Source organism: Protomyctophum parallelum (assembly GCF_964188405.1).
Source record: "Protomyctophum parallelum genome assembly, chromosome: 1".
NCBI lineage: Eukaryota > Metazoa > Chordata > Actinopteri > Myctophiformes > Myctophidae > Protomyctophum > Protomyctophum parallelum.
Window position 1 is genome coordinate 27,153,671 of NC_139697.1, and position 26,699 is coordinate 27,180,369.

Below are 26,699 nucleotides of genomic sequence, written 5' to 3' on the forward strand. Positions count from 1 at the left end.
CCTGTAATGCTCCCTTCTGAATTGTGGCTCTGTAAAACAGAAGGCGTTAGTTTCCCAACGGCTGGTTGGTTGAGGCAAACTGTTGCACCGGGCGATACTGGGGGCGTGGTGCCTGAGAAGGGGCCCTTTCGTTGTCACAATCACGAGCAAAGTGGCCTGGTTTCTGGCACCGTCTACAAATCACAGGTCCATTATTCTGAGACTGAGACCACCTGGGAGGGTTCTGTAACTGCAGAAGGCGCTCAGAGAACTGATTAAGTTGTTCCTGTTGTTTTCTAAACATTTCTTTTATCTCAGCCAGCTCATTTTGGGGTGGCACATTAGCTTTGTCAAACACCTGAGTTGTATGGGTGGCACAAATTGTGGGGACTGAGAAGCTACGTGGCCTACCTTCTGGCAGTGTACCTTCCCTCTCCCATCTGATGGCCTCACCTCGTACATCCAGGAGCGTAGCTGTTAGTTTGGCACGGACCAAATTCTTTAGAGTCCTGCGGAGATCAGGGTCATTAACATGCTCAACAAATTGATCTCTCAATAAGACAGATGAGTTAGGTATGGCCTGAGGAGCATTCCTCATGATTCTTTCCATAAGTTCAAATAAAGCATGAGAGTACTCCTGCAGTGACTCGCCCTCAAGCTGTTTTCTAGAAAAGAAATCTTTCTGCAGGGCAACATAAGACAAAGCACATCCATACATTTCCTGCAAAATAGATAAGATTTTTTCAGGATCCTCACGATCTTGTTTAGGCCTATACTTAATCTCGTCTTTGGCAGGCCCCTCCAAATGGTCATAAATGAAGTAGGCCTGATCTACTGGGGCTAGACGTCGGGCCCGCATGCTAGCACGGACCTCTTCGACCCACTCTACTATACCTATCCCCGTTGTCCCGCGAAACATGGGGCACCTCCTTTCCCTGGGCGCATAGAGCAGGCGGTCAGGGACCACCACAGGTGGGTCAGGGCGGCCAGAAGGGCTGGAGTCCCCATTAGCTGGAGCAGAGGTAGAGTTCACAGCTCTAACAGAAGCAAGCTCCTGCACAAGGTTCTCCCTGTCGGCCCTGAGCTGTATCACCAGGTCTCGCAGGTCTTGTTCGTCGCTCATGATGACCAGGCCGATATCCACCGGTGGCTCCTAGCCAAAGCCAACTGCTGTTTTTGTCCTTTTAAAACAAACTTACAATGGTTACCTTTAAATAAACTCATAAACATATAACAAAAACAAAACAAAGTGCAAACCAACTGAAATGACTGGAAGTGACACGTCTCTGCTTTTACAGTTAGTTCGTCCTGCCGACATACGCCAATTGTAACCTGGGCACTAAGGCCCGGAAACAGAACCACCAGACTACGCCACTCTGGGAATTTCACCCAGAGAATATATGTTATATGTACAATACAAGTTGTGAGCCCACTGGGCAAAGATGAGGGGAGCAGAGACGTGCAGTTCCAGTTGAAATATATATTGTTTTATTGAATTATGTGTAATACAAAATGTTCATTAAAACTGACTTTAATCAAAAGGGGTCAATCTCTAAAATGATCTAAAAATGCAATAGTCTATCTTAAAACCTGTATACCAGTAGCCAGGGGGTGCCCATGTGTCCGTACCGACAGGAGGAAGGCAGGGAGTGAGGGGAAGGAGGGGAAAGGTCACCGCCACCAAAGAGCGCACACTTCACAACACTGCAAAACAAGAGAAAACAATTATACACAGCACATTAAACACATTAAACAAATAGCATGCACTATAACTAAACCCCAAGACAACGTGACCCACCACCTGTCGGGACTACAACCACAGCACCCCTATAGCTACTGGCAATACTATACAGTATAGACTGATACTAATACTACGTTATGTTCAATCAAGCAGTTATTCAAAGAAAAGGGGCATTAAGGCTGAGACAACGTTGAACAGTAAGTAGGTTTGCACCAAACGATAAGCGAAATAAAAAACAAAACAAAACGAAATCATAAACAAATTAAAGAGGACAAAAACAGCAGAGGCAAGGCAGCCTGGATTCTCCTAATACAAACAAAAAGATATAATTAATAACCTGATTAAACAAGGTAAAACCATTAATCCAGCAGCGCAACTGCCTTACCTCTATTCGAAGTTTAAGCACACATGAACATTTAGGTGGAGGACACCCGGCGTGGGCCACCTAGCTCTGTATGCGTCGGCACAAAGAAAAGAAGAATTAATAATATATATTTAAATAACTAGCAGACAACATCCAGATCGCTACTACAATGGCACAACTCCGCCTCACCTCTATCCACAGCACATACATACACCCAGGGCAGACGTGCCCACGGCACGAGAGGACTGAAGCGAGCAGGGGTCTGCAGAGCGCACCTGCAGAGTTAGGGCAGTACTATAGTAAGTCCAAGCAGCGACAAACATTGAATACACCTAAGTGCAGGTACTATACCTTGATCATGAGACGCTCTGACATGCAACCCCCTGCACAGACAGACAAACAATGTCAGCTACACGCCAGCCGCTACCGGCTCCTATTAATCAGCCTGACGCGGATGTGGGCGTTGCGTTGCTAGGGGCAACCCGTAAAGCTCAACCCACTACACATGGATAAATAAATAAATGGATAAAACCAATGTAATGTTATAGGTAAACTGAATAACCGGTAAACCTTCTAAAACTTACAATGTTTTAAGAGTTAGAATAATTTATTTGAACAGGTGGTCAAGGTGGATATAAAAAATAAACGGACGAGGTCGGGACGGACCTTTATTCAGTAGCCTACCCTGTGGTTTTGTTGTGTACGCCTGCCATCTACTGGTCTGGATCGTATTTTGTTGCGAGATGTGAACTTGTAAACCTTCAAAGAGCTTGAGATCTTTGATTGATTTGAGAATTACAGTATATTTCAAGCACAAGTTGCACAACTCAATACAAAACGGTTAACTGTGGACGACAAAGTATTTCACTTTATAGGGGCGGGCCATCATGTTCAAATTTAATTCATAACAATTAGAGACGTACAGATATACACTAGGCCTACTAGCCAAAAACATGAAATCGTAGAGGGGGTAAAAAGGGGGAGGGGGGGGGGGGGGGCAGTGAGGAGAAAAGTGGGTGGGCGGGGGATTTTGATTGATTGATTGATTGAAGTATATATTAACAGTTTGCAGAATTACAGTACATTTCAAGCACAACTCAATACAAAAACTGTGGTAACACTTGCAGATAAGGTTCTGAAATAATGATTAAGTGGACGACCCAATAAAGCACTACACTTGTTTACAAGAGGGTCCACCTTGTTCAATTCATCATAACATTTAGAGACATACAAATATACACTTCTATATAGCCAGAAAACTGGAAATCATCATCATAAAGGAGGTAAAAAGGGAAAAGAAAACATATACAGTGAGGGGGAAAGGGATGGGTGGGGGATTCAGATTTTACAGGGGGCAGTTTCGAATTGCAGCCAGAGAGCGGTTTTGAAGGAGTCAGGGGATTCGCATGTCTTACTGACAGTTGGTAGGGCGTAAACCATTTTGGTGGCATAATTAGGAGCGATCTCGTTTGTTACTCGAAAATCTTGGCCGTAGATCCCACAGCCCAGAGGGACGACGGCGCTGTGATTGGTCGGGACTTCCTTCCTTGTTGGTTGTTAGGGGGGGGAAAAAGGAAAAAGATCTATGGGGTAACGTTGTCTCCTCGCAACCGGCTCAGCCAATCACAGCACGACGGATCATCATCCCTCCGGGTGATGGGATGTTGTTTTGACAGCTCTCGAAGAAAGGACCCCTCGTTTGGCGCACGCGCACATTTCGCTCTTTAAGCCCGATTAGTTGCGCACCAGAAAACAACCGAGCTACAAGGTCAAACATTTAGACAGCGACCCCAATGTGAGCTTGTAGATCTGCTATTTTCGCGCAGCATCGACGCTGGCGGCGCAACTAAGTATAATAAACGGCACCCAAGCTTCACTTTAGATGTCAACTCTCCAGAACCAAAGATAACGGACAAACACAAAACACAGGCTAAAACTCGCTAGCATAAAATAAAGCTGTCGATTTCTTTAGCAGTTATATATATAGCTCCCTTTAACTCCGGTGACAGTAATAATGAGTTAAATCGCCAAAACAAGTTTAAATATCTTAAATTATCATAATTATATTAATTGTCACATTGTGAAAAATGGACCAAGAATTTGAAGACATGGATTCAGAGGGCCGGTGGCAAAACCTATACATAGTAAGTGGTGTGTTAGCTTAGCATGTGGCTAATATAGCAGTAGCACTGCTGGCTTGATAATAGTCAAGCAAGCGCGCATTTCGCTAGCTGGGCTAAAAAAAATGCTACACGAGACTGTTGGTAGGTTTCTAACCCGGTTACCGGCTTAGAAACCCACCAACAGTCTCGTGTAGCATTTGGTATATATCTCAATATACTTAATCTGTCCCGTGGAAGGATTCACGTCCTTTTAAATGTACGTGTCACGACCTTAGAGTATAAATATAAACGACCCAGGGGTGGAGGAAAGTAACATATCTTCACTTTATTGAGTATTTTTTTTAATGCAGCGTGCCGTGTACGATATTATTGAGTACATTCTCTATTCTAACCAGTACTAATTAATTTAACGGGGAGATTTCTCTTTGGTACTAACTAAGTAAAGTAAAGTAGGCTTTCAGTTGTGATGTTATGATGACAGTCCGTCAGGAGGAGATTCCATTGAAGCTCAAGCTTGCCTTCCTTTATTTTATTTTTATTTTTTGAAAAAAAATCTTATAAAAGACACATTTGTCATTAATATACTTTGTATTGACAACATAAAACGTGAGTATATAACCGTAGGCCTATATAGTTGACATGACACCATTGACATGGTTTATCTAAAGGATCCCAAGGGCTCATTCTATGTAGGTGTAAAGTGTGTGTGTAAACAGTGAGTGTGTAAGAAGTGTAAGTTGATATTTGTGTTGTGCATGTGTCTGCCATGCGTGGGAGTTTTATTGATTTATTATTATTAGTTAACATATAATAATACATTCACTAGCTTGTACTACCAGTATTAATCAAAATAAAGGAATCTGACTTAAAGACAAAGACACTATATAGCAAAAACAAATTATCTCTTTCTTCCCACCTGGAAATGTGCAAATGTCAGCTGCCTGGTGTATCTTTCCTATGGGAGGATGTAGGTTTGTTTTAGATGTGTCACGTCCTAGCTTTGACTCTTGCCTATTTTGTCAATAAGTCATCAGCATTCAGCAACTGCTAATAACAGAAATATATTTCCCTGAGCTGAGCTTCACTGTCAGATGCATGTGTCTGTGCATGCATGTGGTTGAAACACAGTTAATTAATATAAATATTGAATTATGTGAGCAAACATTTACTTTGTCTTATAAAGCATCATAAAGGGAACAAGGCTCATAATAAGTGTTGTCAGACCAAACACACGAAGAAGAGTGCATCAGGGATGCGTAGCCTGCGAGCTAGTTGAATACCAAACAACTCCCCCCTTTACCAACTCGCCCCAGGCGTACAGCCGGCGGAACTGCGTGGCCTGGTATTCCTAAAGTAACCTAAGTAAATTATGCTTTTAACGGTTAAACCTAACCTTATTCCTAACAGATCAAATAATATGCACACGCTTGTACATTGCATTAACCTTTTGATGTTACCTGTCTTGACAATTTTTTTTATTTTCTTTGAATTGATTCTTATAAATTCTCTGTCATCATCACCCCAGATGTGACCTGACTTGTATTTGAAATAAACTATACGATCGTGTTGTGAGTTTTGTTCCCAAAATAGTAACCTTCCTTGACTTGTTTTCAAACTTTTCTTTGAACTGTTTTTGAAGGAAATCAGGAATCAGTCCCATGAATGCTCCTACAAAGTCGCCAAGTATCCAGAGAATCGCAATCGTAACAGATACAGAGATGTCAGCCCATGTGAGTGACTCCACACCATTCATCTGACATATGTATTTCTTGAAGCCTAAAAGAAATGCCTTGGGTGTTTTTTCTAGTCACAATAGGCACAACCAAACCCTAACAACTTCTCCTCTCCCCTTGTAGTTGATCACAGTCGGGTGAAGCTAGAGAGTACAGAAAACGACTACATCAACGCCAGTCTGGTAGTGATGGAGGAAGCCCAGAGAAGTTACGTATTGACTCAGGCAAGTTCAAGATGTCTCGCTTCAGATTATGCTAGAAGGATAAGTGATACATTCTGTTGTCAATATTTTTGATGGATAAACGTTTTTGGTATATATCAGGGATTTTCAACTGATTATGAACCAGGGACCACCACCCTGACTGAGAATCAACCTGGGGACCAACTTGTGTTGCCCTTAACAGCCATTATTTATGATAATATATTGGTTATATGGGCACATTTCCTAATAATGGTGACTCAACCAGTCAATCCCGTACAGTGTGTGGGGCGTACACTTTCCCGTACAACTGTGGAAGTTGTTGACATCCAACTTTGACCAACCAGGTCATTTAGTTCACTCTGTTTCGCAACTTTGCATGGTCAGGGACCACATACAATACCTTCACGGACCACCAGTGGTCCACGGACCACCTGTTGAAAACCTCTGGTATATATCATGCATAACAATATTATCATCACTGCCCCAAACAAAACCATCTTTTTTCTTATCGTTTGAAGGAAACCTGCAAGGCACAGAAACCACACAGAATAGATGGCTTAATGTTCACAATAGCTGTCTCACAGACGTGGACAGTAGATGCTGAGTTTGAATATTAGCTTTTGGCAATTTCTCACCACATGGTGCACTGCCGACTTGAGAAATGCACATAATATGACCTGGGACGTCTGTTGTCTCTCGATTTCTGGCTCAACCCTCCACAACAGGTACCCCTTGGTTAAGTAAGCTTTAAAACGAGGTTGTTATATGCCCAGTACCGCTGTCGGGGCCAGAGGAGGTTGTCTTTAGGTTTGTGCAGAAGCACTCAAGGCAGTGCTCAGGCAGACGGTGTGAACACAGCAACACACCCTATGTTGGCCTTGTTTATTTCCCCCGTAATTCAGACCCTTCCATCCATCGTCATGAAAAATATGTGACGAGGTTCTTATACACCTGGAGCATTTGTTTTCTGATAAATTCGATTATATTTTGGTGCTTTTGAGATTATTATGCAAATCTAATCCGTCCCGTTCATAGAAGTACAACATTCTACTGCCATCCAGGCAAACTAGATAAACAGTCTACACACACAGAGAGAGAGGCACATTCATTGAGTTAATTTTCCAAAAATACAACGTATTCCTTTTGCTCTAAAAGGAATATATTAAAATGAATTCCACACCAAACATGATTTGCTGTGGAAATGAAAATGGCAATTTAGTGACATTAAGAGCGAAATTGGACCAACATGGCTTCTGTTAACCACTTTAACTGTGGCGTATGTATGAAATTAGAAAAAATATCTTTTTGGAAATAGATCTACAAGCTCAAAAGGTGTCGTGATTTGACACATTGTGACCTTAAGATTTAATGTCAATGGCCCAACCCAATGCTCTGTGTTTTGTGCCAAGCATTTTTGCACTTTTGCTTACTACATTGCTGATCACAGTAATGAAGACATAACCTCAGTGTATTACTAATCCAACTAGAAAAAGTGTGGGAAAGATCTCACGTAAATTGCACGCTGCATTCATGATTTGACGCTTTTTGTTCCAAACGGACCAATCCTGTAAACTTTGAAAGCATGGTGACAAAATTGGGTAAAAACAAAAGCACAAAAACAGACCTAGAGAGAGAGAGAGAGAACCAGGAAGCACAACATGAATAAAAGAACAATTATTTGGAAGTGCTATGTATGTATTGTGCAATATTGATTTGAGCTTCCTTCTGTTAATGTGACGTCTGTAGGGCAGCCCTGTTTTGTTGTCTTCATCTGTTTAATTGTCACAACTTTATTTCAAACAATAATAATAAAAAGAAAAAATTCACACCCGTGTGACATGAGGGGCACTCTTATCACACATACACCATCTCATTCTGGCCAATCACAATGTGTGTCCTCACTTTTGTCTTCAATGTTTGTGTTTACACAAACCTTTAAAGCTGGAAATAAAAGGGGCTATTGTGCTAATGAACCCAGTTGCTCCTATTGTATAACGTGTGTGTGTGTGTGTGTGTGTGTGTGTGTGTGTGTGTGTGTGTGTGTGTGTGTGTGTGTGTGTTGTCCACAGGGCCCACTCAGGAACACATGTGGACACTTCTGGCTGATGATCTGGGAACAGAACACCAAAGCTGTCATCATGCTCAACAGAGTCATAGAGAAAGGCTCGGTAAGACATGAATACATCATACAGTACATACGTAGGCTGTGTCTAACCATCAGACACACACACACACACACACACACACACACACACACACACACACACACACACACACACACACCAGGCACACCAGGCATAGTAGATAAACCAGGTGGCGGAAACACCCAAACACTGGACATATCACTGAAATACGATACACACAAACATACACGCATAGACCAAAATATACAAACACACACTAGGGCATTCACTTCTAGTCATTTTTACTAGTTGACTAGTTGCCTAGTCGACTGGTCGACTAACTACCTATTATGTAAAAAAAAATATTTGTACATTTAAAAACTGCGTACATTGGTGACTCTAACTATAATCTACCTGATCTTGAGGCCTACAAAATCAGGGGGGATTTACTAGTCAACTAGTACCAACAAGGTCGACTAGTGGATTTACTAGTCGACTAGTTGCTTAACCCTCTAATGGCCAAGTGGCCAACCTTAATAACATGTTATTGTGCCTTAGGCCAGCTTTGGCTGACTTTTTGAATGACAATAGAATAATGTGCGATATGACCACAATGTCACGAAATATCTCATTTTAAAGCTGCACGTCTCTAGTTTACACAGAAAAAAAATTATGTTCCTAGCATGTTCCATCGTTTACTTATAAGCATTTTAGTACACCTTGGTTTGGCTTATCACTGAAACCAAGGTCTACTAAAAAGCTTATAAGTAAACGATGGAACAAGCTATAATCATAATTATTTTTTCATTGTAAAGTAGTGACTTGGAGCTATAAAATGAGACATTTCGTGACATTGTGGTCATATCTCACATTTTTCGATTGCCATTCAAAAAGTCGCCAAATCTGGCCAATGCTGGCCAATGCCCCATTTCTTAATTCGTCATTTTAATGCAATAAGAGGGATCAGCGATCTAAATAAAATACATCACGTTTTACTTTCATTTTCAAATTAATACCCAGAAGTGCCACCAGATGGCGGGAACGTTCCATTATTCTGATTTTGGCAAAAGTATCAAATCTGGCTAAATCACTTCCTGTCAAACGGAGGTAAACAAAGGAGGCTACTATGACCACTAGCACATAGCTTAGCAATCCGGACAGCCAAGCTAACATTAGCTTTTTTATAACTTAGTCAAATTAAGCTTAAAAACGGCCAGGAACATCCCAAAATATAAAAAAAATTGCCGCGGATCACATAGAGACGGCGTGCGTGCACGATAGTGCACGATCGCGCGGGTTTCGGCCGGTGTTTGGTAGATTACATAAAAATAATAAAAAAAATGTCAAACAATTGCAATATTTTGTTATAAAAAGACGTACTGACAGGGCAGTACGTCTACTACGCAGATAACGTCATTGGCCACGAGGGATTTGTTGATTTAACACGTCAATTAACATGGCAGTCTATGGGCCTGACGTGCTCTTGGCCACAAGGGGGTTAATGTCCTAACACACACACACAGACCAAAATACACACATAGTCACACACTGACATGCTGTGTTGTCAGGAGAGAACATGCTGTAAGCAACAGTTCTGCCCGAATAAGATGTGTACTGTATGTAGGCCATCATCAGTAGGAAATCATTCAGGTATAATTTTTAGGGAATATCATTTTTGAGCTTCCATGAATTCTAACGACTGAAATAATAAGCACTCTTGAGTGGTATGTGAGACATTTTGAATTCAGTGTTTTGAGAGGGTAGACTTTGGTTCCAGTGCATGGGGCTGATAATGCATCACACCTTGCTATCTCACAGCTGGAGCAGATGTCATGACATTCTCTAGCTACCTTTCTGTTTCTCAGAAAGAGATTGAAGAAATATTCAAATATTTAGTCTAGAAATATTTACCTAACGAGGCAAAAAAAATCCATCCCAGGGAAAGATAATAGACCTGCATAGACCTGAAACCGTGATGGCTATGTATGATAAAGAGAAAATGGTATATGAGACTGATGTTTCATTTGAAATGAAACCATACTATCTCACAAGCTTTGGTTGGTTTTGATAGACCTTTATTGATCCCTGTGGGATTAATGGGATTAATGTCACAGCAACAGCATTACACAGGATTAGAAAGTCCTTCTAATGTGTGAGAGGGGGGGGGGGCATGATCTTTCCATTACCCTTTTCATCTTATTTCTTTTTTTTCCTTTTTCCAACAATGTATTTATTGATTTTCCTTTTTCCACACAAATGACAATACAACAATGAACATTACAAGACAATTACTCGTATAAAGAAAGCAAAACAACAACCAAAAAAGAAAAACAACAGCACTACTCCTCTTTATTTTATTTGAAAGTGAAATACACCTTTAAATCCTATGTACTTTGTTGTACATTAAAAATGGCTGATCTAAAAGGTTGGTTTGACAAGCCCAGAATAATTCACGGTCGTATTTGAATGTAGGGGCTGTAAACGTATCCTTTACTATGATGTATTTTCATGATGACAAAGATGATAAACGGATGATATCAGACCATATTCATCTAGCCCATTTAGACCTGAGGACGATTCTACAAATGTCTTCTAAATCCTGACAATTTTCTAAAAAAACCCATGTTTCTGTCGGTCATCTTCAAACATTTTCATGTCAAGGACCCCCAGAATTATATGTAATTGGCGGCCGACTCCCATCTGACAATATGCTGTTCCAGGGACCTCCCAAAAGCAAAGATTTGAGTTAAAAAACGTTGGCTCTGAAAAAATATATATTCAATGATTTGCACTACATTTTCACGAGTGCCGCGCTATGAGCTTATAGATCTGCTATTTTTCAATAGCTAAAGTATAACAATGCAATGTGTATCAAAAAGGGGTTCCCACCTAGAATGGGCTAGTTATGTGTGACTTATATGTTGATCTAATCTGCTTTTTTGCATATGTCTCATTTTGGGTTAGAAAAAAATCACACACGTGTGAAGTGAGGGGCGCTAATATATTAAAGTCTAACTCATTGTTGATTAGGTGATGTAATGGTGATGTAAAACAAACGCGGTGCCGAGTCGACACAAACATTAAATGCCATTAACAGTAAAGAGACAATATGACGTAAATTTTCCCTTCATTGTCAATGAAGGGTCATTTTAAAACAAACCTTGAACTAAAAACAAACATTAAACCTGTTATAGGAGGGGCTAGCGCCCCTCAAAAACAGCAGTTGTGTGGTGTACATTTTTTTTTAAACATATGTTTATTGATTTTCTTTACAGTACAAAGAAGTATTTTCAAAACAATTGACATATATTCCCCCCCCCCCCCACATCCCCATGTGTGGTGTACATTTAAAGTGGCTGTATTATTAATCATTCATAAGGGGATTCTGAGACGTGTTCAGTTTCAGGGGGATTTTACATGATTGTGGTACTTTTTCAGTTTTTCATTTGACATTACAGTAAATATTCTCTAGACCAGGCGTTCTCAACGTTTTTTGCTGAGGACTCTCGGAAATGCTTTGGCCATGTCTCGAGATTTAGCAGACACTCTTAAAGCAGAGCGACGTACAGTAAGTGTTTAAATTCAGCAGAAATTGGCCTCATGGTGGCGCAACAACTGGCAGATCTGCAGAACTGCAAATCTGCACGCTCACTCTAGGGAGTGAGCGTGAAAAGTTGTATACAGATCGGTGCAATTATAGGTAAGAACATGAATTGGCCTGTTAAAGCGCCACCGTGAGTCCGCTTTTTTAAGTTGCATTTCTTCATCTGCCTATAGTGGTAATGTGTGTGTGTGCATAATGTCACGGAAATCGCATGCTGTGTTCATGATTTGAGGCATTTTGTTCAAAACGGACAAATCTGCAGAACTTTTGGAAGGCAATCTTAGCCAATGGGGATGGAATATGGGGACACGGAGTGGTCCGTGTTGATCACATGACTATATAGATGGTGTATGCCGTGTTGCATGATGTATGGATAGAATGTGTACGAGTAATATAAAGAAATGTGTTTTGCAAAAGTCGGACGGACTGAGTGCAAAACCATACTCTCTCCCCATGCCTTCGGCCTGGTGGAGACAATTAGATATCCTTGTGGTTACCTCTTTCTTGAAATGTTTAACAAAGTAAAAACTAAAAACAATATTCAATATTTCCAACAGCTTTCCAGGACACGGAAGGAAGTTTGTATGAATATAGTTTCTACGACAGACAAATGTATTAATATTAATAATTATAATAATATATACTAAATCATAATAATCCATAATCATCAGGATAATGATGGGATTATCAATAGGACTGTGGCACTAGGACTTTAACCTTAAGAGAGCATGACAAAGTGTTTTATTTTTTCTTCCTGCAAGCATGTTAATGTTTTGATGTCATAAAACCTCTCTGTTTCTCAGGAAAAGTGTGCTCAGTATTGGCCCACGGCGGAAGAGCGGGAGATGGCCTTCCGAGACACACGATTTGTGGTTACGCTGCTATCAGAGGACGTCAAGTCCTATTACACCACCAGAGTGCTAGAGCTGCAGAATGCAAACGTAAGAAGCACAACCTTCTCTAGAACCTTGCTGTCTTACTGCATTCCGATATTTAACATCCAGTGACCCTGCAACAATTGAGAAAAATAGAAGGATTCCTAAATCAGTTTTAATTCTGTTGACAGCCAGGGGTGGTTTTTCAAAGCTGTGATGAATTTCCTTGACGTCATTAATGAAATGGAGATGCTCAATTCTTATTGCACTGCAATTTCAACCTGGCATCCCTATTTTTGGCATGTCATTATAGCCCAAGGTTTTGGAAACATTGTGAAAATAGTCAGTGCTTTGAATTGTCAGCTTGTAGATCAGCTATTCTTTTTATCCCATGATTTTGAAACCCATTTATTCACCCAGTGTCAATTATCTAATGTAATCCTGAGAGCTACACTTCCTCTGCCAACCTGGGGGGGACAGCGGACTGACCTCATGCTTCCTTCTATGCATGAGGAGTCCAAGCTGCTTCTTTTCACCTGACAGAGGGGAGTTTCCCCAGGCCAGATGTAGCGCATGGAAGGAACACATTATTCCGACCAGGGGGAGGTAGTTTAGAGACCAGGATTACTGCATGTTTTTAGTGAGGATACCTACCCTAGGGGACACGGGGAGAACATGTGAGGGTACCTACCCTAGGGGAGAACATGTGAGGGTACCTACCCTAGGGGACACGGGGAGAACATGTGAGGGTACCCTACCCTAGGGGACACGGGGAGAACATGCAAACTCATACCTGGAATCGAACCCAGGATCTTCTAGCTGTGAGGCGACAGCACTACCTACCCGAGCCACTGTGCCCCCTTTTAGATATCGGCTATTTTAGATATTTATGACATAGGGTTTTCTGTAAGTGGTTAACATGGTGTTCCTCTTGACTCCTTGCAGACGGGGGAGAAGAGAAAAATCCACCACTTTCATTACACCACGTGGCCTGACTTTGGTGTCCCAGAATCCCCAGCGTCCTTCCTCAACTTCCTGTTCAAGGTTCGGGAGTCTGGTTCTCTGGACTCGGACCACGGGCCAGCGGTGGTGCACTGTAGTGCGGGGATCGGACGCTCGGGGACCTTCTCGCTAGTGGACACTTGTCTGGTCTTGGTAAGCCTCTGCGGTTCTTATCCTGGTTCTCAACCTTTTTTTTTGCACTCTCTGGACCACTAGCATTGTTTTGAACAATTCTCAAGGACCCCCCACACCTCCCCACAGCATGTGTGTGTGTGTGTGTGTGTGTGTGTGTGTGTGTGTGTGTGTGTGTGTGTGTGTGTGTGTGTGTGTGTGTGTGTGTGTGTGTGTGTGTGTGTGTGTGTGTGTGTGTGTGTGTGTGTATGTGTGTATATTATAATTGTGTGTATATTATAAGCTCGGAAACCCCTAAACAAACCCGGAATGATAAGAAACGCACCGGCCCAGCATCTTTAAACAGCAGTTCAATACAAGTAAATAATAAACAGTGACATCTACCATTTTGTTCATGCCGTTGATACTTCATTATATGTTTAATTCATACTTGAATTAAACATAATTGGCCAAAATGGACCACAAGCTCCCACTATATATTGCGTTGTGACCTTATTATAGATCCTAAAGGTTTGGCAGTATAAATCAGGCTTTCAGTCTCACTCTGAACTGAGTGTGTCTCTCTCTCTCTCTCTCTCTCTCTTTGGCCCCGGACACAGATGGACAAGAGGAAAGAACCGTCATCAGTGGACATCAAAAGCATCCTGCTGGACATGAGGAAGTGCCGCATGGGCCTTATACAGACCCCAGACCAGCTGCGCTTCTCTTACATGGCTGTTCTGGAAGGAGCCAAATCTATTATGGGGGACTCCTCTGTACAGGTACTGACACACATACAGTGTTGTTTTTGTGTCGACGAAAAATGTTCGACTACCTTTTTTAGTTTTTTCACTGATGAACTAAATGAAAACTAAGCTATGATAACTAAGACTAAATATACTGACAATTTGGCAATTTGGCAACAAATAAAAACTAGACTAAAATGTTAGGAAGGCACTAGTGGACAAGAGATCCAGTATAAGTCATTTTACACTTCAAAATGTGCTGCCAAAAACAACACTGCACACAACGTTTAACTTAAGTTCCTCTTTGATTTCCCTTTTATTCTTTGTCTGCGAGTTTCTCTCTTTTGTATACACACGCACACACACACACAACACACACCTTGTAGTGGAGTGAATCAGTTCCTGGCTCTGGCTTGGTTCCCAGAACGCCATCTAGCCTCCGTTTTTCATCTCTCCTTCACACACGGAGGTGCATTTCTTTTTAACAGACAGATGAAGTGGCTCCAGGAAACTGCTCCCCACAGAGATTTAATGCTGTAGGCCTGGAGTAGATTCCGGACATTCATCTAAGTGGGGATCTTCATATAAGGAGTGGGAGAGACCGTAGTCTTGAACACTGGGGCAGATTTTGAGTAGATAAATGTTGGATTTAAGAATCAAGGTCCAGTCAGTGGTCTTGGTCTAGCTTTGTTTCCACATTTGTTTTACTGTATACTGTAAAATAGTTTAAGCACATTAACCCTGGCTAACTGTATTTTGTGCAAATACATAAAAAATGTAGTCAAATATAACGCGTTGCATCGTAATGCATTGTGAGCTTTTAGATCAAATTATATTTAAATATTGCATGAATAATTTGTGTATTTGGCTATATTATTACATCATGTTATAGATTATTGGATATTATTGAATGACTTCAGTCCTCTTCTTGGGGCGGCTGTGGCTCAGGAGGTAGAGCAGGTCTCGTCCAATGATCCGTGGGTCAGCGGTTCGAATCCCGGCTCCTCCTCCTGTCTACATGTGGAAGTGTCCTTGGGCAAGAAGACACTGAACCTCAAATTGCTCCCGATGTGCTGGCTGGTGCCTTGCATGGCTTCCGCCTCAATCGGTGTATGAATGTGTGTGTGAATGGGTGAATGTAATGCACTATGTAAAGGCTTGGATAAAGGCACTATATAAATGCACCATTTACCATTTTCTTCTCATTTATTTTCTTTCTTCTAGAAGCGGTGGCGAGAGCTCTCCAAGGAGGACCAGGACCCGGTGGTGTCCGACTCTCCTCCGCCGGCCCAGCCCGAGTCCAAGTGTCCCCCGGAGAGGTGCAACGGCACCACCCAGTATGACACCACCCACCACGACACCACCCACCACGACACCGCCCACCACAGCCCCGCCCACCACGGCCCCGCCCACCACGGCCCCACCCAGCACCCAGACGGAGACCTGCAGCCGGAGGCGGGCGGAGGTGACCGCACGCAGGACGACAGAACCTCCACTCCGCCCCCCCCCTGCAAAGAGCCGGAGGTGGACGCAAGCACAACGCAGTTAGTATATGCTATTACACTCTGCATGGCACTGCCAACGAAGCAGTGTTGTTGTTGTTTTGTGGTTTTTTTTTTTTTTCATAGTTTAATAGTTTTCACTTGGTTTTAGTCACATTTTAGTCACCCGGAATGTTTTAGTGTTAAGTCTAGTTTTAGTCGACTAAATATCATAGGATTTTAGTCGACTAAATCTACAGTTACACATTTCGTCTTAGTTTTAGTCATCATAGCTTAGTTTTCATTTAGTTTTCGTCAGTGAAAAAAGGTAGTCGAGCATTTTTCGTCTTAATTTTAGTCGACGAAATCAACACTGCTCCCAACGCGGCACAATCAAGACACTACAAATTTCCAGTTCCAATTTAGTTTGCTCATTTTTATCAGCTTGCAGAGCTGATCAGTAACGAGTACTAGTTTGTCCAGCTTGAAAACACTATCAGAAGGATTCAGTGATCATTGTACAGTATGTCGTGATCATATATATTTGGTAATGTTTAGTAAGATTGATGAGTTGACTGTACTTTTCAAGGGGTTTCGCTTGATGCCAGCTGATGTATATGACTGTAATTTCTTGTTTTGACTGTCAATTTCACTTTTTTGTTTATTTTGTATCCTGCGTGAGTTCTCTCCCTTGATTGAATAGAACATGGTATCCTGACATGAAATTAATTAGCTAAATAGTTGGAGAGACGAGGAGACACCTGTTACTGTAACACTCTAAAGGGCCTTGCAAACGTGAAGCGAGGAACGCAGGCATTGTTGTCTGGATCAACGACAGGTCTCCTCCAGGTCTGGTGAGAACTATAGGAGTGTTTTATCACTCCCCGCTTGCAAGGCCCTTTACAGTGATTGCTATCAGATTATAATCTAGATTGAATACAAATTATAATTATACTGTATATATAATACGCCTACAAATTCTGTCCAGACATAATGCAAATCGGTACACATTACCAGTGTCTCTGTAGTCAAGTGATCAAGAAGGATCTGTCCGAACATTGCTGGCCCACAATAACCTACCTGACCTGGTGGAGACATGTGCTAGGAGGATCACTCATTCTACTTTATTGTCTCCAACAGGCCGAAGGCATGTGGGGAGAGTATGTTTTGCACTCCGTCCGTCCGTGTGTCCGTCCGTCCGTCCGTCCGTCCGTCCGTGTGTCCGTGAGCAGCTAATCTCGGCCACCGTTAACCCGGTCGATGCCAAATTTTGCACACACACTCCCTGGATGCCAACGATGAAGCTCTGCCCCAAACTTTCCAGAACGGCCTGTTATAGCGCCACCAGGAGGCCGCTTTGTGCAAAACAAGTTTTTGTACAGTACACCTACAGATTTTGTCCAAACATCACGCAAATTGGTACACAGTCTCTCTAGAGCCATTCAACGAAACCGGTCTTTCAGATTTCTCATACTCCATCCTGATTGGTTAAGATTGGCTTCCAAAGTTCACAGGAGTGCTCCGTTTCAAACAAAATGCTGCAAATCATGAACACATCGCGTGATTTCCGTGAAATTGTGCACCCACATTCCCACTAGGCCGAGGACAAAATGCCACATCAACAATTTCAACTCAGCCTCAAGGTGGCGCTATAACTGGCCGAAAAGTGTTTTTACCTCTAACTGCACGATCTGTGGATAACTTTGTATGCCAACTCCCTAGAGGCCAAGGAAAAACCTTTGCCTGGAATTTTTCACATCTGCTCTTTATAGCGCCACCAGGAGGCCGACATATGTAAAACACATTTTCTATTATTACTCCTTCAGATTTTATCCAAATTTCACGCAAATCGGTACACATGATCTCCATAGTCATGTGATCAAGGCAGGTTTGTTTGATTTCTCATATTCCATCCTGATTGGCCACGATTGGCTCCTACAGTTTTCAGGAGTAGCCCGCTTTGTACAAATCGCCACAACTCCTCAACGCAGCGTCCGATTGCGATGAAACTGTGCACGCATATTCCCACTAGGCTGAGGAAGAAATCCTGGTGGAGACCTGTGCCCAGAAGGGCACTTTTTCTAGTTTCTTTCTTTTTTTTTCATTTGAAAATGAAATGAAAAGTAAATCTGCTTTTATAGTTTGACCAGTTTGAACAGCACACGGTCTGCTTTGTTTGTTTGTTTTTTACACAGAAAGAGACGCAGAGAAGACAATTTCTCCAAGACGACACCCCAGCAAAACAAACCCAGAATCAACGACACAGAGAAGAAGAGGAAGAGGTGATTATCGCTGTCCTAATCTCATCATCTCATCATCTCATCTCATCATTATGCTGTATACTAAGCATATAGGTCACATTTTGTATGTCATACTCTAATTCATGGTCAGTTTCAGATATTGATTGATCCAATCTGCTACATTTAACGTTTAATCTCCGTTTTTTGTGTAATTCCTTAGTGTACCAAATTCTACTAACCAGATATACCACAGCATACTGGTGTTGGTGCAATGCTTCCTGGAAGTCATTCCATCCATGAACATCCACATAAACTGCAGCCATCCTGCCCTTTTGAAGTTCCTCTCTGGCATGATTTCAACCCATGACCTCTTAATATTTAGTGCAGGAGGGGAGGGGAGAAGAGGGGGGGGGGGGATTAAAAATGACCATCTTCACCTCACATGACTCCACTATCGGTAAGAGAACAAAGCATTGTTGACTTGACTTATAGAGGGGAAATCATACTCTCCATGAGCTCCCAGTGCATGACTCAGCCACCTCATGACACAAGTTAAAGGCCTTTCTCTATATTTACATTCCTCCCCCTCTCTCCCTGACAGCTCTGTCCCAACAGCTTCGGTCAGTCATATGACTCACTTAGTCAGGTCTACTCGGTGAGGTTCTTAACCACATGAAAACATTATGGGCTGAACATTCAGTGAAAATGGCTATTCTACACTGCTCACAGATTAAACTTTTCAGCGACCAGATTTAGTGAAAAAAGGAGGGGGACCGAGGATAGACCCCTGGTGGACCCTGGTCAAAGAGTTATATATGATTTAAGGGGTTAAATACGGACGAGCCAGTTAAAGTATAAAGTGACAGATCAATCACGTTGATTGATAGTGCACGCACTGTAATAACGAGGCAGGTCATTTCAGAGATGTTTGTAACTTCTTTCCCCAGTAATTAGTTTTATTCGGATTACCCATCAGTTGCTACCAAGATGGCAACTATTATTCCTCCTGGGAGCACATGAACAAAGCCAAAGTGCACCTAAATGAATTGAAAACCCAGACTTTTAAAAAGAAAACCAGACAGTGGCCTTGTGGTTAGAGTGACCGCCCTGAAACTGGGAGGTCGGGGGTTCGATCCCCGGCCGGGGTCATACCAAAGACTGTAAAAATGGGACCCAATGCCTCCCTGCTGGGCACTCGGCATCAAAGGGTTGGATTTGGGGGGGGGGGGGTCTAATCAAATGATTCCCGAGCAGCGGCTGCAGCTCATCAAACGATTCCCGAGCCACGGCTGCAGCTCACCGCTCCAAGAGATGGGTCAAATGCGGAGAACAAATTTCACTGCGCTAACGTGTGTGACAAATCGTACGACTTTGACCATATCGGCAACTAAGGTTTTAATCTGTTACTGTGGTTCTTCTCGGACAGTTTGGGCTGCATTTGCTGCACATGACCAGAGCTGGCCTGTCCAGGGGGGGGGGGGGGGAAGCGCAGCAGCGTAACTCTGCTCCCCTCTCTGTGACAGCAACACCATGAAGAAGACTTTTAGAGGAGGAGGTTTACCCGCGCAACTTTTAAAAAGAAAACCCAAGACTTGTACGTCAAGGCGTGTGTGCGCGTGTGTGTTTGTGTGCGTGTCAGTGTTGTTTTTGGCAGCAAATTTAGATTTTAGTTTTAGTCATATTCTCTTGAATAGTTTTCATTTAGTTTTTAGTCACATTTTAGTCACCTGGAATGTTTTAGTGTTAGTCCAGTTTTAGTAGACTAAATATCATAAGATTTTAGTCGACAAAAACGACAGTTGATTTAGTCGACTAAAATGTATTTTGGCTTTAGTCTAGTCTTTATTTGTTGACGAAATTGTCAATATATTTAGTCTTAGCCATCATATCTTAGTTTTCATGTAGTTTCCATTTAGTTTTCCTCAGCGAAAAAAGGTTGTCGACGAACATTTTTCGTCTTAGTTTTAGTCGACAAAAACAACACTGGTGTGTGTCCCATGCTTCTGCGGTGCTTTTTGATTTCTGTCGGGAGTTTGTTGTCACGGGGTTGTGTTCATTCTTTGTCTTGCTTGACTCTCCGGTGGTCTGTAGTTGTTCACGTAAGGCTGCACTGTGGCATGGTGTGTCTGTGTCTCTGTCTGTCTGTGACACTGACTGTGTGTTTGTTTGTTTGTTTGTTTGCAGTAATGGTTGTTTGTAGTTTCTGGCCACAGGTTAAGGTGCAGTCTCTCTAAAGTGGGACCATTAGTGATAGCAGTATACAGTTACAAGTTATAACTGCAACTGGGAAATTAAATTTGGGAGCACTGATGCATTCGGTGGCACATTTTCTGTTGATGTCCTCTAACGGTAACCAATCAAATGCGAGATACTGGATAGTACTTCAAAAGACTAATTACTACAGTAACTTCCAAAGACATAATAAAGCATAACTTCAGAAATGACCACTGTGTTGATTTTAGAGGTAATCTAAATATTTATTTTTTGTAAAGAGTGGAAGTTAAGATACTGTAGTTTTAGAATGTGGTGCTTTGTTACGTTAATGACCCTGAAACTACACCAACCTATCACAATGCATGTACTTTAATTGACACTAATTAGCCTGTGGACCCCCCGTTTGAAAATATATGCCAGGGACCCCCCCCATAAGAGAAGATTTATACAGTCCAGTGAGTCGATGTGTTTTCTCCAACTGCGCCTTGGTCTTCCCCGGGGTCTCCTCCCAGTCCCAATATAAACTGGGACCCCCAGTTTATATTGTAAAATAAAAGTTAGTTTAACTCTGAGAGGGTTCCATTTGTACACTCTCAGAGTTACAGACCCATAAGGGTCCATTTGGTTCCAAACTATCGTTTAGCTGGGGGACCCCCTGGAACTCGACCCCTGGGGGTCCCCGGACCCCACTTTGGGAACCACTGTGTTAGAGTATACGGTACCTTTTCATGTAATCCAGCTCAGCTCGAAATCTGAAAGGTTAGCTTAAATTTCACCTACTGCCTCTTGGTCGGGGGTTAATCAGTCAAAGAGATTTTTTTTAGAAAGAGGGAAATAGAAAATGTTTAGCTTTCACCCCTCTTTAACCAGACTGCACAATATCTACGTATCTACCAGGAATCCTTTTTCTGTCGACCAAATTAGCCACTATGAAATTCCAACAACCAACACTCTTTCCAAAACATTTGGTAATCCTTAAAAAGCTGTGCTCCTACATTTATTTTATTGGTGCTCTCTGGTGGTGCTTGTTTACTGGGTGCCAGTGATACATCCTTGAAGCCCTGAAATGGTGCTGTAGTTGAACAAGATTAGTTTTCCGCTTGACAGCAGTTGGTCAAAGACATCGTTAATGGCTATGTTGATGTTTTTTACGTTGAGTTAAATGGTAAATTGTCTAGTTTAGGTGTAAAATAGTTTATAAATTAGGCAAACTGGTTGCTTAGCTTATAGACCTGTTAAATGCAAATCAAGGCTGTCTCATCTCCCTAAAACGTCTAACCAGCAGAATGTCTAAACATGAGCCTAGAACATTAATATGAGATGGCTTGCTTAAAGCTGCAGGTTGTAACATACCAAGCCGACGCCGGTAGAGTAAACAATAATTTATTTGGGAGCCTTTATCTTATTCTTTCTATTAAAAATAATAATCATAATGCAGTGTGGCTAATTATATTGCTCAACAGGTGAAGTGGTTTTCATTTCATGTGATCTCCCAGTTTCTATCAGAATCAAAGCATGGCTGTGTTGTGTGTGCTAGTAAGTAGTTTGTGGGTTTTAAATGGCACAAGCCATAATATATATTTGCCTTTTTTTAGGGATGCACCGAAAAGGGAAATTCTTGGCTGAAACCGAATATAGGAAACAGTTGGCCGGAAACCGAATATCTGAATATGATTAATATTATATATCTTTTTTCCTACCATTGCTGTCATGGCCGTACCTTAAAGCTACCTTATTTATGGCAAAAGAAATGGTTATGGCAAAACTTAACTTAATTAATAATCATTATTCAGCTCTTTTGAATGCATTAATTGCATAAACTATTCGGCGATATATTTTCTGCCTATTCGGGCCGAAGCCGAATAGGCCGAAAATGCATTTTTAGCCATTTTCTGCTGAATATTTTCTGCGGCCGAATATTCTATGCATCACTACCTTTTTTCAAAGCTGAATAATGGATTTATGAATTGTATGTTGAATGAAGATATAGAGATGGGAAACAAACAGGCTGCAATTTGATTGATAGTCAATTTGACATTAATGCCAGTATTGATCACAGTGTCTGAATGAGGTGTGTCATGTTGTCCTCTGGTGCAGTCTTACAGTAAGTCTTACAGTAAGTCTTGAGAGCGCCCTTTTACCGCCAGGACAATCTCCCTCGATATGCAGTTTACTGAAATCGTTGGCATATAATCAGTGTTGTTTTTGCCGAGACTAAATGAAAACTAAGCTATGATGACTAAAACTAAGACTAAATGTATTGACAATTCGTCAACAGATAAAAACTAGACTAAAATGTTAGGAAGGTACTTGTGGACAAGAGATCCAGTATAAGTCATTTTACACTTGGTTGCATGCTGAAAATAGCCGAACTACAAGCTCACAACGCGTCGCACTGTGACGCGTTGTGTGCTTGTAGATCTGCTATTATCATCAAGTGTAAAATCAGTCATTACAACGGCATCAAGGCCGACTAAAATATGACATTTAGTCGACTAAAACTAGACTAATACTAAAACATTCCAGGTGACTAAAACTAAATAAACTATTCAAGAGACTATGACTAAAACTAAAATCAAAATTTGCTGCCAAAAACACTGCATATAATTATCCTCTGACTTAGAAGTATAAGGAGTAAGGAGTCTATAGAAAACCCAGTGCAGCTGGACCTGGCTCTATAAGCACCACCGCTTTAAGCTCACACTTAACCTTCATACTAACGCCTGTTTTATTTCACTCCTGCCTTGTAACGAAAAGGACTTTGTCTGCAGGGTCACCTGTTTCCACACGCTTTTCACTCCTGATGACCTCTTTGACAAAAACCTTCCAGTGTAGTAAAATCCAACTGTTCTGGGGCATAGGTGGCAAACATTCAGACCTTATGATGTGTTCCAATGCTCAACAACAACAACAACTTCTGTTACCTGCTAGGGGCATGGGTGGCAAACATTCAAACCTTATGATGTGTTCCAATGCTCAACAACAACAATTCAGTTCATATTTGTTTTTTGCTAAAATGTCCAGTATTTCTGTTGGAGGTTTTCAGCTCTAGACATAGTTCTTAACTTTAGACAAGTTACCAAGAGCATCTGAACACAGCATGACATGATGATGATGATGATTATTATTAAAATGATTGCTGCTATTGCCAACAATGTAAAATGAGTGAATGCTGTGCTGTGATGATCAAAGTGATCCAAAGATGTACATTGTATTGTACACACACAATGAACCCAGGCTGTATCAATTTACACCATCATTCTAAAGTGTAAAACATCAACTTCACTTGGCCATGATGACAGTGGCCAAACATGTCTAATTTCTGGCACACACATTCCTTGGATCACTTTGCCCTGTACTCAACAATCTCAACAGTCGTCGTCGTGTATCTGGTTCTGAATTCAACCCATTGTTGTTGTTTTTGTCTCGTGACAGGGCAAAAACCAGCGACACCTAACCCGTCAACAGGACTACAGCTCCGGCAGCAAAGACAACCTCGGCAGGGACCTCCGGCTCTTTGCCAATTTCCTCCACATCCAATCCAAAGTCACCCCACGCCTAGAAACTCCTGTTATGTAGCCTGCTTGTCTTTTTTTGGTAGCCTGGCTCATTGGCAACTATCCCCAATTCAGTCTTCAGTCAATTTCAGTTTCTGCAGAAGCCTTTCTCCATCACGCCTACTATGCTGCATAAATGCTATGCTGTCGTACGACGGTGTCACTGACGAGGCTCGCTGAGAGACGTTGCTCGGTTTTGTCCACAAGTTTGTCTGTCCAGATGTGGTTAATGTTCTGTGCTCACATCCTGGTGTCGACAAGAACTGCAAGAAACCAAGTATGACCAGAAGCCCTGGGAAGTCAGTTGTGATAATCAAAATAAAATGCTGTTGCTCACAATAGCGCTGGGAAATGTATCGCTATTATATTGATAGTGTGATATGAGACTAGATATCGGCCATTTTCGAACATGTTTGGGGCAATTTTAACATCTACTCTGGCTTTTGTGTGCACCCCAGACAGCTTTTAAGTTTCTTAATTCAGTATTTTAGATATTTGACATTCATTGTAATTGAAAAAATGCTACACAAACACGTATTGGAAAGACGATATCAGTCACCAGAACCAAGGATGTGTGTTGTCAATTAATCTAACATGATTAAAATAGAGTTTGACGTTTTATATACAGTGTGGCTGACAAAATAAATCTCAAATATCTAAATACTGAATCAAGAGAAAGGAGAGGAAAAAAATGAGGTTAACAATAGTGTCAAAATGGTGCTCACGGATCAAACATGTTAGTTTTGTTTATTTCGATCATCTTCAACAGTGTAGCATAAATCATGACATTTTACATTACATCCAACATTTCTTTAAAGGTTGATTGAAAAGGCGTAGGCTGAAGCGCCAAGCTTTTATTTATTAAAAGGAAACCGACATGTTTTGATGACCTCGGGTGGTCTTTATCAGAGCTAAAATGACCTGATGATGACCTTCCGAGGTGGAAACATGTCGGCTATTCCTCTTTTAACTTGGTCTGGGGTGCTCACCAGAAGTCAGAGTAGATGTTAAAATGACCTCAAACATGTTACTGTTACAACTAAGTGAAATATCCCTTAAGTGTGGTCTTTTCTGGATTTAAATTACTTAAGCTCTATTTTATACTATCAATGTAAAAAATAAAAAGGGCCAATCTATGTCGTAGAATCGTAGATAGAATTGTCGCAATATCAATAGAGGTATTTGTTCTAAAATATTGTGAGATTTGTAGATTAAAATTTCCCAGCCCTAGCTCACAACACTTCACAGACATGATGTGATCTTGTAGATCAGCTTGTTTTCGGCGCGTGACACTGTTGTATGAAGCAGGCTTCTCCACACTGCGCTCTCCTCTATCCAGACTAAATAATCCCCACATCAAACATCTAAGGACAGGTCACTCCCCCTGCAGGTCTTTCATTTGTTCCTCGACTGCATCTCCTCTTTGCCGTTTACTGCAAACACTTCAACATTCTAAAGGACATTATTTTTTTTTAAAGACAAAACACACCAGCTCAGTCTCCCTGTTGGCGCTGCTGCTGCTTGAAGTTGTGGCCTCACAGAAAATGCATCATCCTTTGTGTTTTTATTTTATTAGCTTTACTGGTCAATTCTTTCCCCCCCCATTTAATGTCATTTGTTTGTTTTGCAGTCTTTGCAATGTATCCAATTAAGGTTAAGGCTCAACAAAGTGAACTGAAAAATAGGGGCTATGCATTGCCAATTTGTAATGTTAAATATACAGTACCTGTATTTTTTTCGAGGACCTTTTTTCAGAGGCAGAAATAAAATGTTCTATTTTTTATAAGTGATTACTTGAAGTTTTCCAGCGTGCTGGGAGGGCTAAATGAAAGCACCCCCCCTTCCTCCACCAGAGACATTCAGTGGCATGTGATGTGTTTCCAAGATGTACATAGTGTTCTTTATAAAAACGTGTAAAAAGAAATATTTTTGCTTGTAAAAAAAAAAAAGACAGAAAACGATGTATTTGTTTTGAACACAAGAAAGCATATTTTATTCTCCTTTTCTAAAAGTCTTAAAGCTTAATTTATACATAGTCGTACGGCCATGTTGATTAATGATTTCCGAAAATCTGTTATTTCCGGCAAGCATGGTTGTATGACGACGCATACAATTTGGCGTTTGTTTCCCTGTCTCCTAGAGAGGGTAAATCTACCAATAAAACTGGTATTATCTAGTTTGCATAACAATAGTGTCTCGTAGATGTTTGTTCCTTTTAGCTAACTTAACCAAACCATTCGCTTAAATTTCCAACGGCAGCAACTTGTGGCCACACTACAGACGTCACGTGGATTTTCTCATTTTCCTTCCTGTCATACAATGAAAAATGGCAGAGCGATAAAACTAGTTGAATACATTAAGATATATTTTTGCACTTTACCCATGGGCCATGAGTAATAAAATATCCCACAATTGGTGGATTTGTTAAGTATTAGTTCATCTTAATCACCCACTGCATACAGCTATAGTAAAAAAAAAAAAAAAAGTCTGTCTCCACAGCAACCCAGCCAATACAATGCTACCAAGAGTGAAGAAACGAAACCTCAAGGTTAGCTGGTATGCAAGATGCGGTCAATGACAGCATCCGAATACTTCCTCTCCAT

At 41.4% G+C, this 26,699-nt stretch overlaps 2 protein-coding genes across 2 annotated transcripts in view; one reads left to right on the forward strand and one right to left on the reverse strand.

Moving 5' to 3' along the window:
* Positions 1–26,699, reverse strand: part of LOC310865165 (uncharacterized protein) — a 468,188-nt gene that overhangs the window by 218,846 nt on the left and 222,643 nt on the right. The window lies entirely within an intron of this gene.
* Positions 3,991–26,270, forward strand: ptpn2b (protein tyrosine phosphatase non-receptor type 2b). The gene is made up of 10 exons (XM_083772516.1): positions 3,991–4,228; positions 5,847–5,937; positions 6,064–6,164; positions 8,213–8,311; positions 12,674–12,811; positions 13,691–13,900; positions 14,479–14,640; positions 15,829–16,148; positions 18,281–18,367; positions 23,975–26,270. Exons 1-10 carry the CDS (start codon positions 4,172–4,174, stop codon positions 23,994–23,996), a joined length of 1,287 nt encoding a protein of 428 aa, XP_083628642.1. The 5' UTR covers positions 3,991–4,171; the 3' UTR covers positions 23,997–26,270.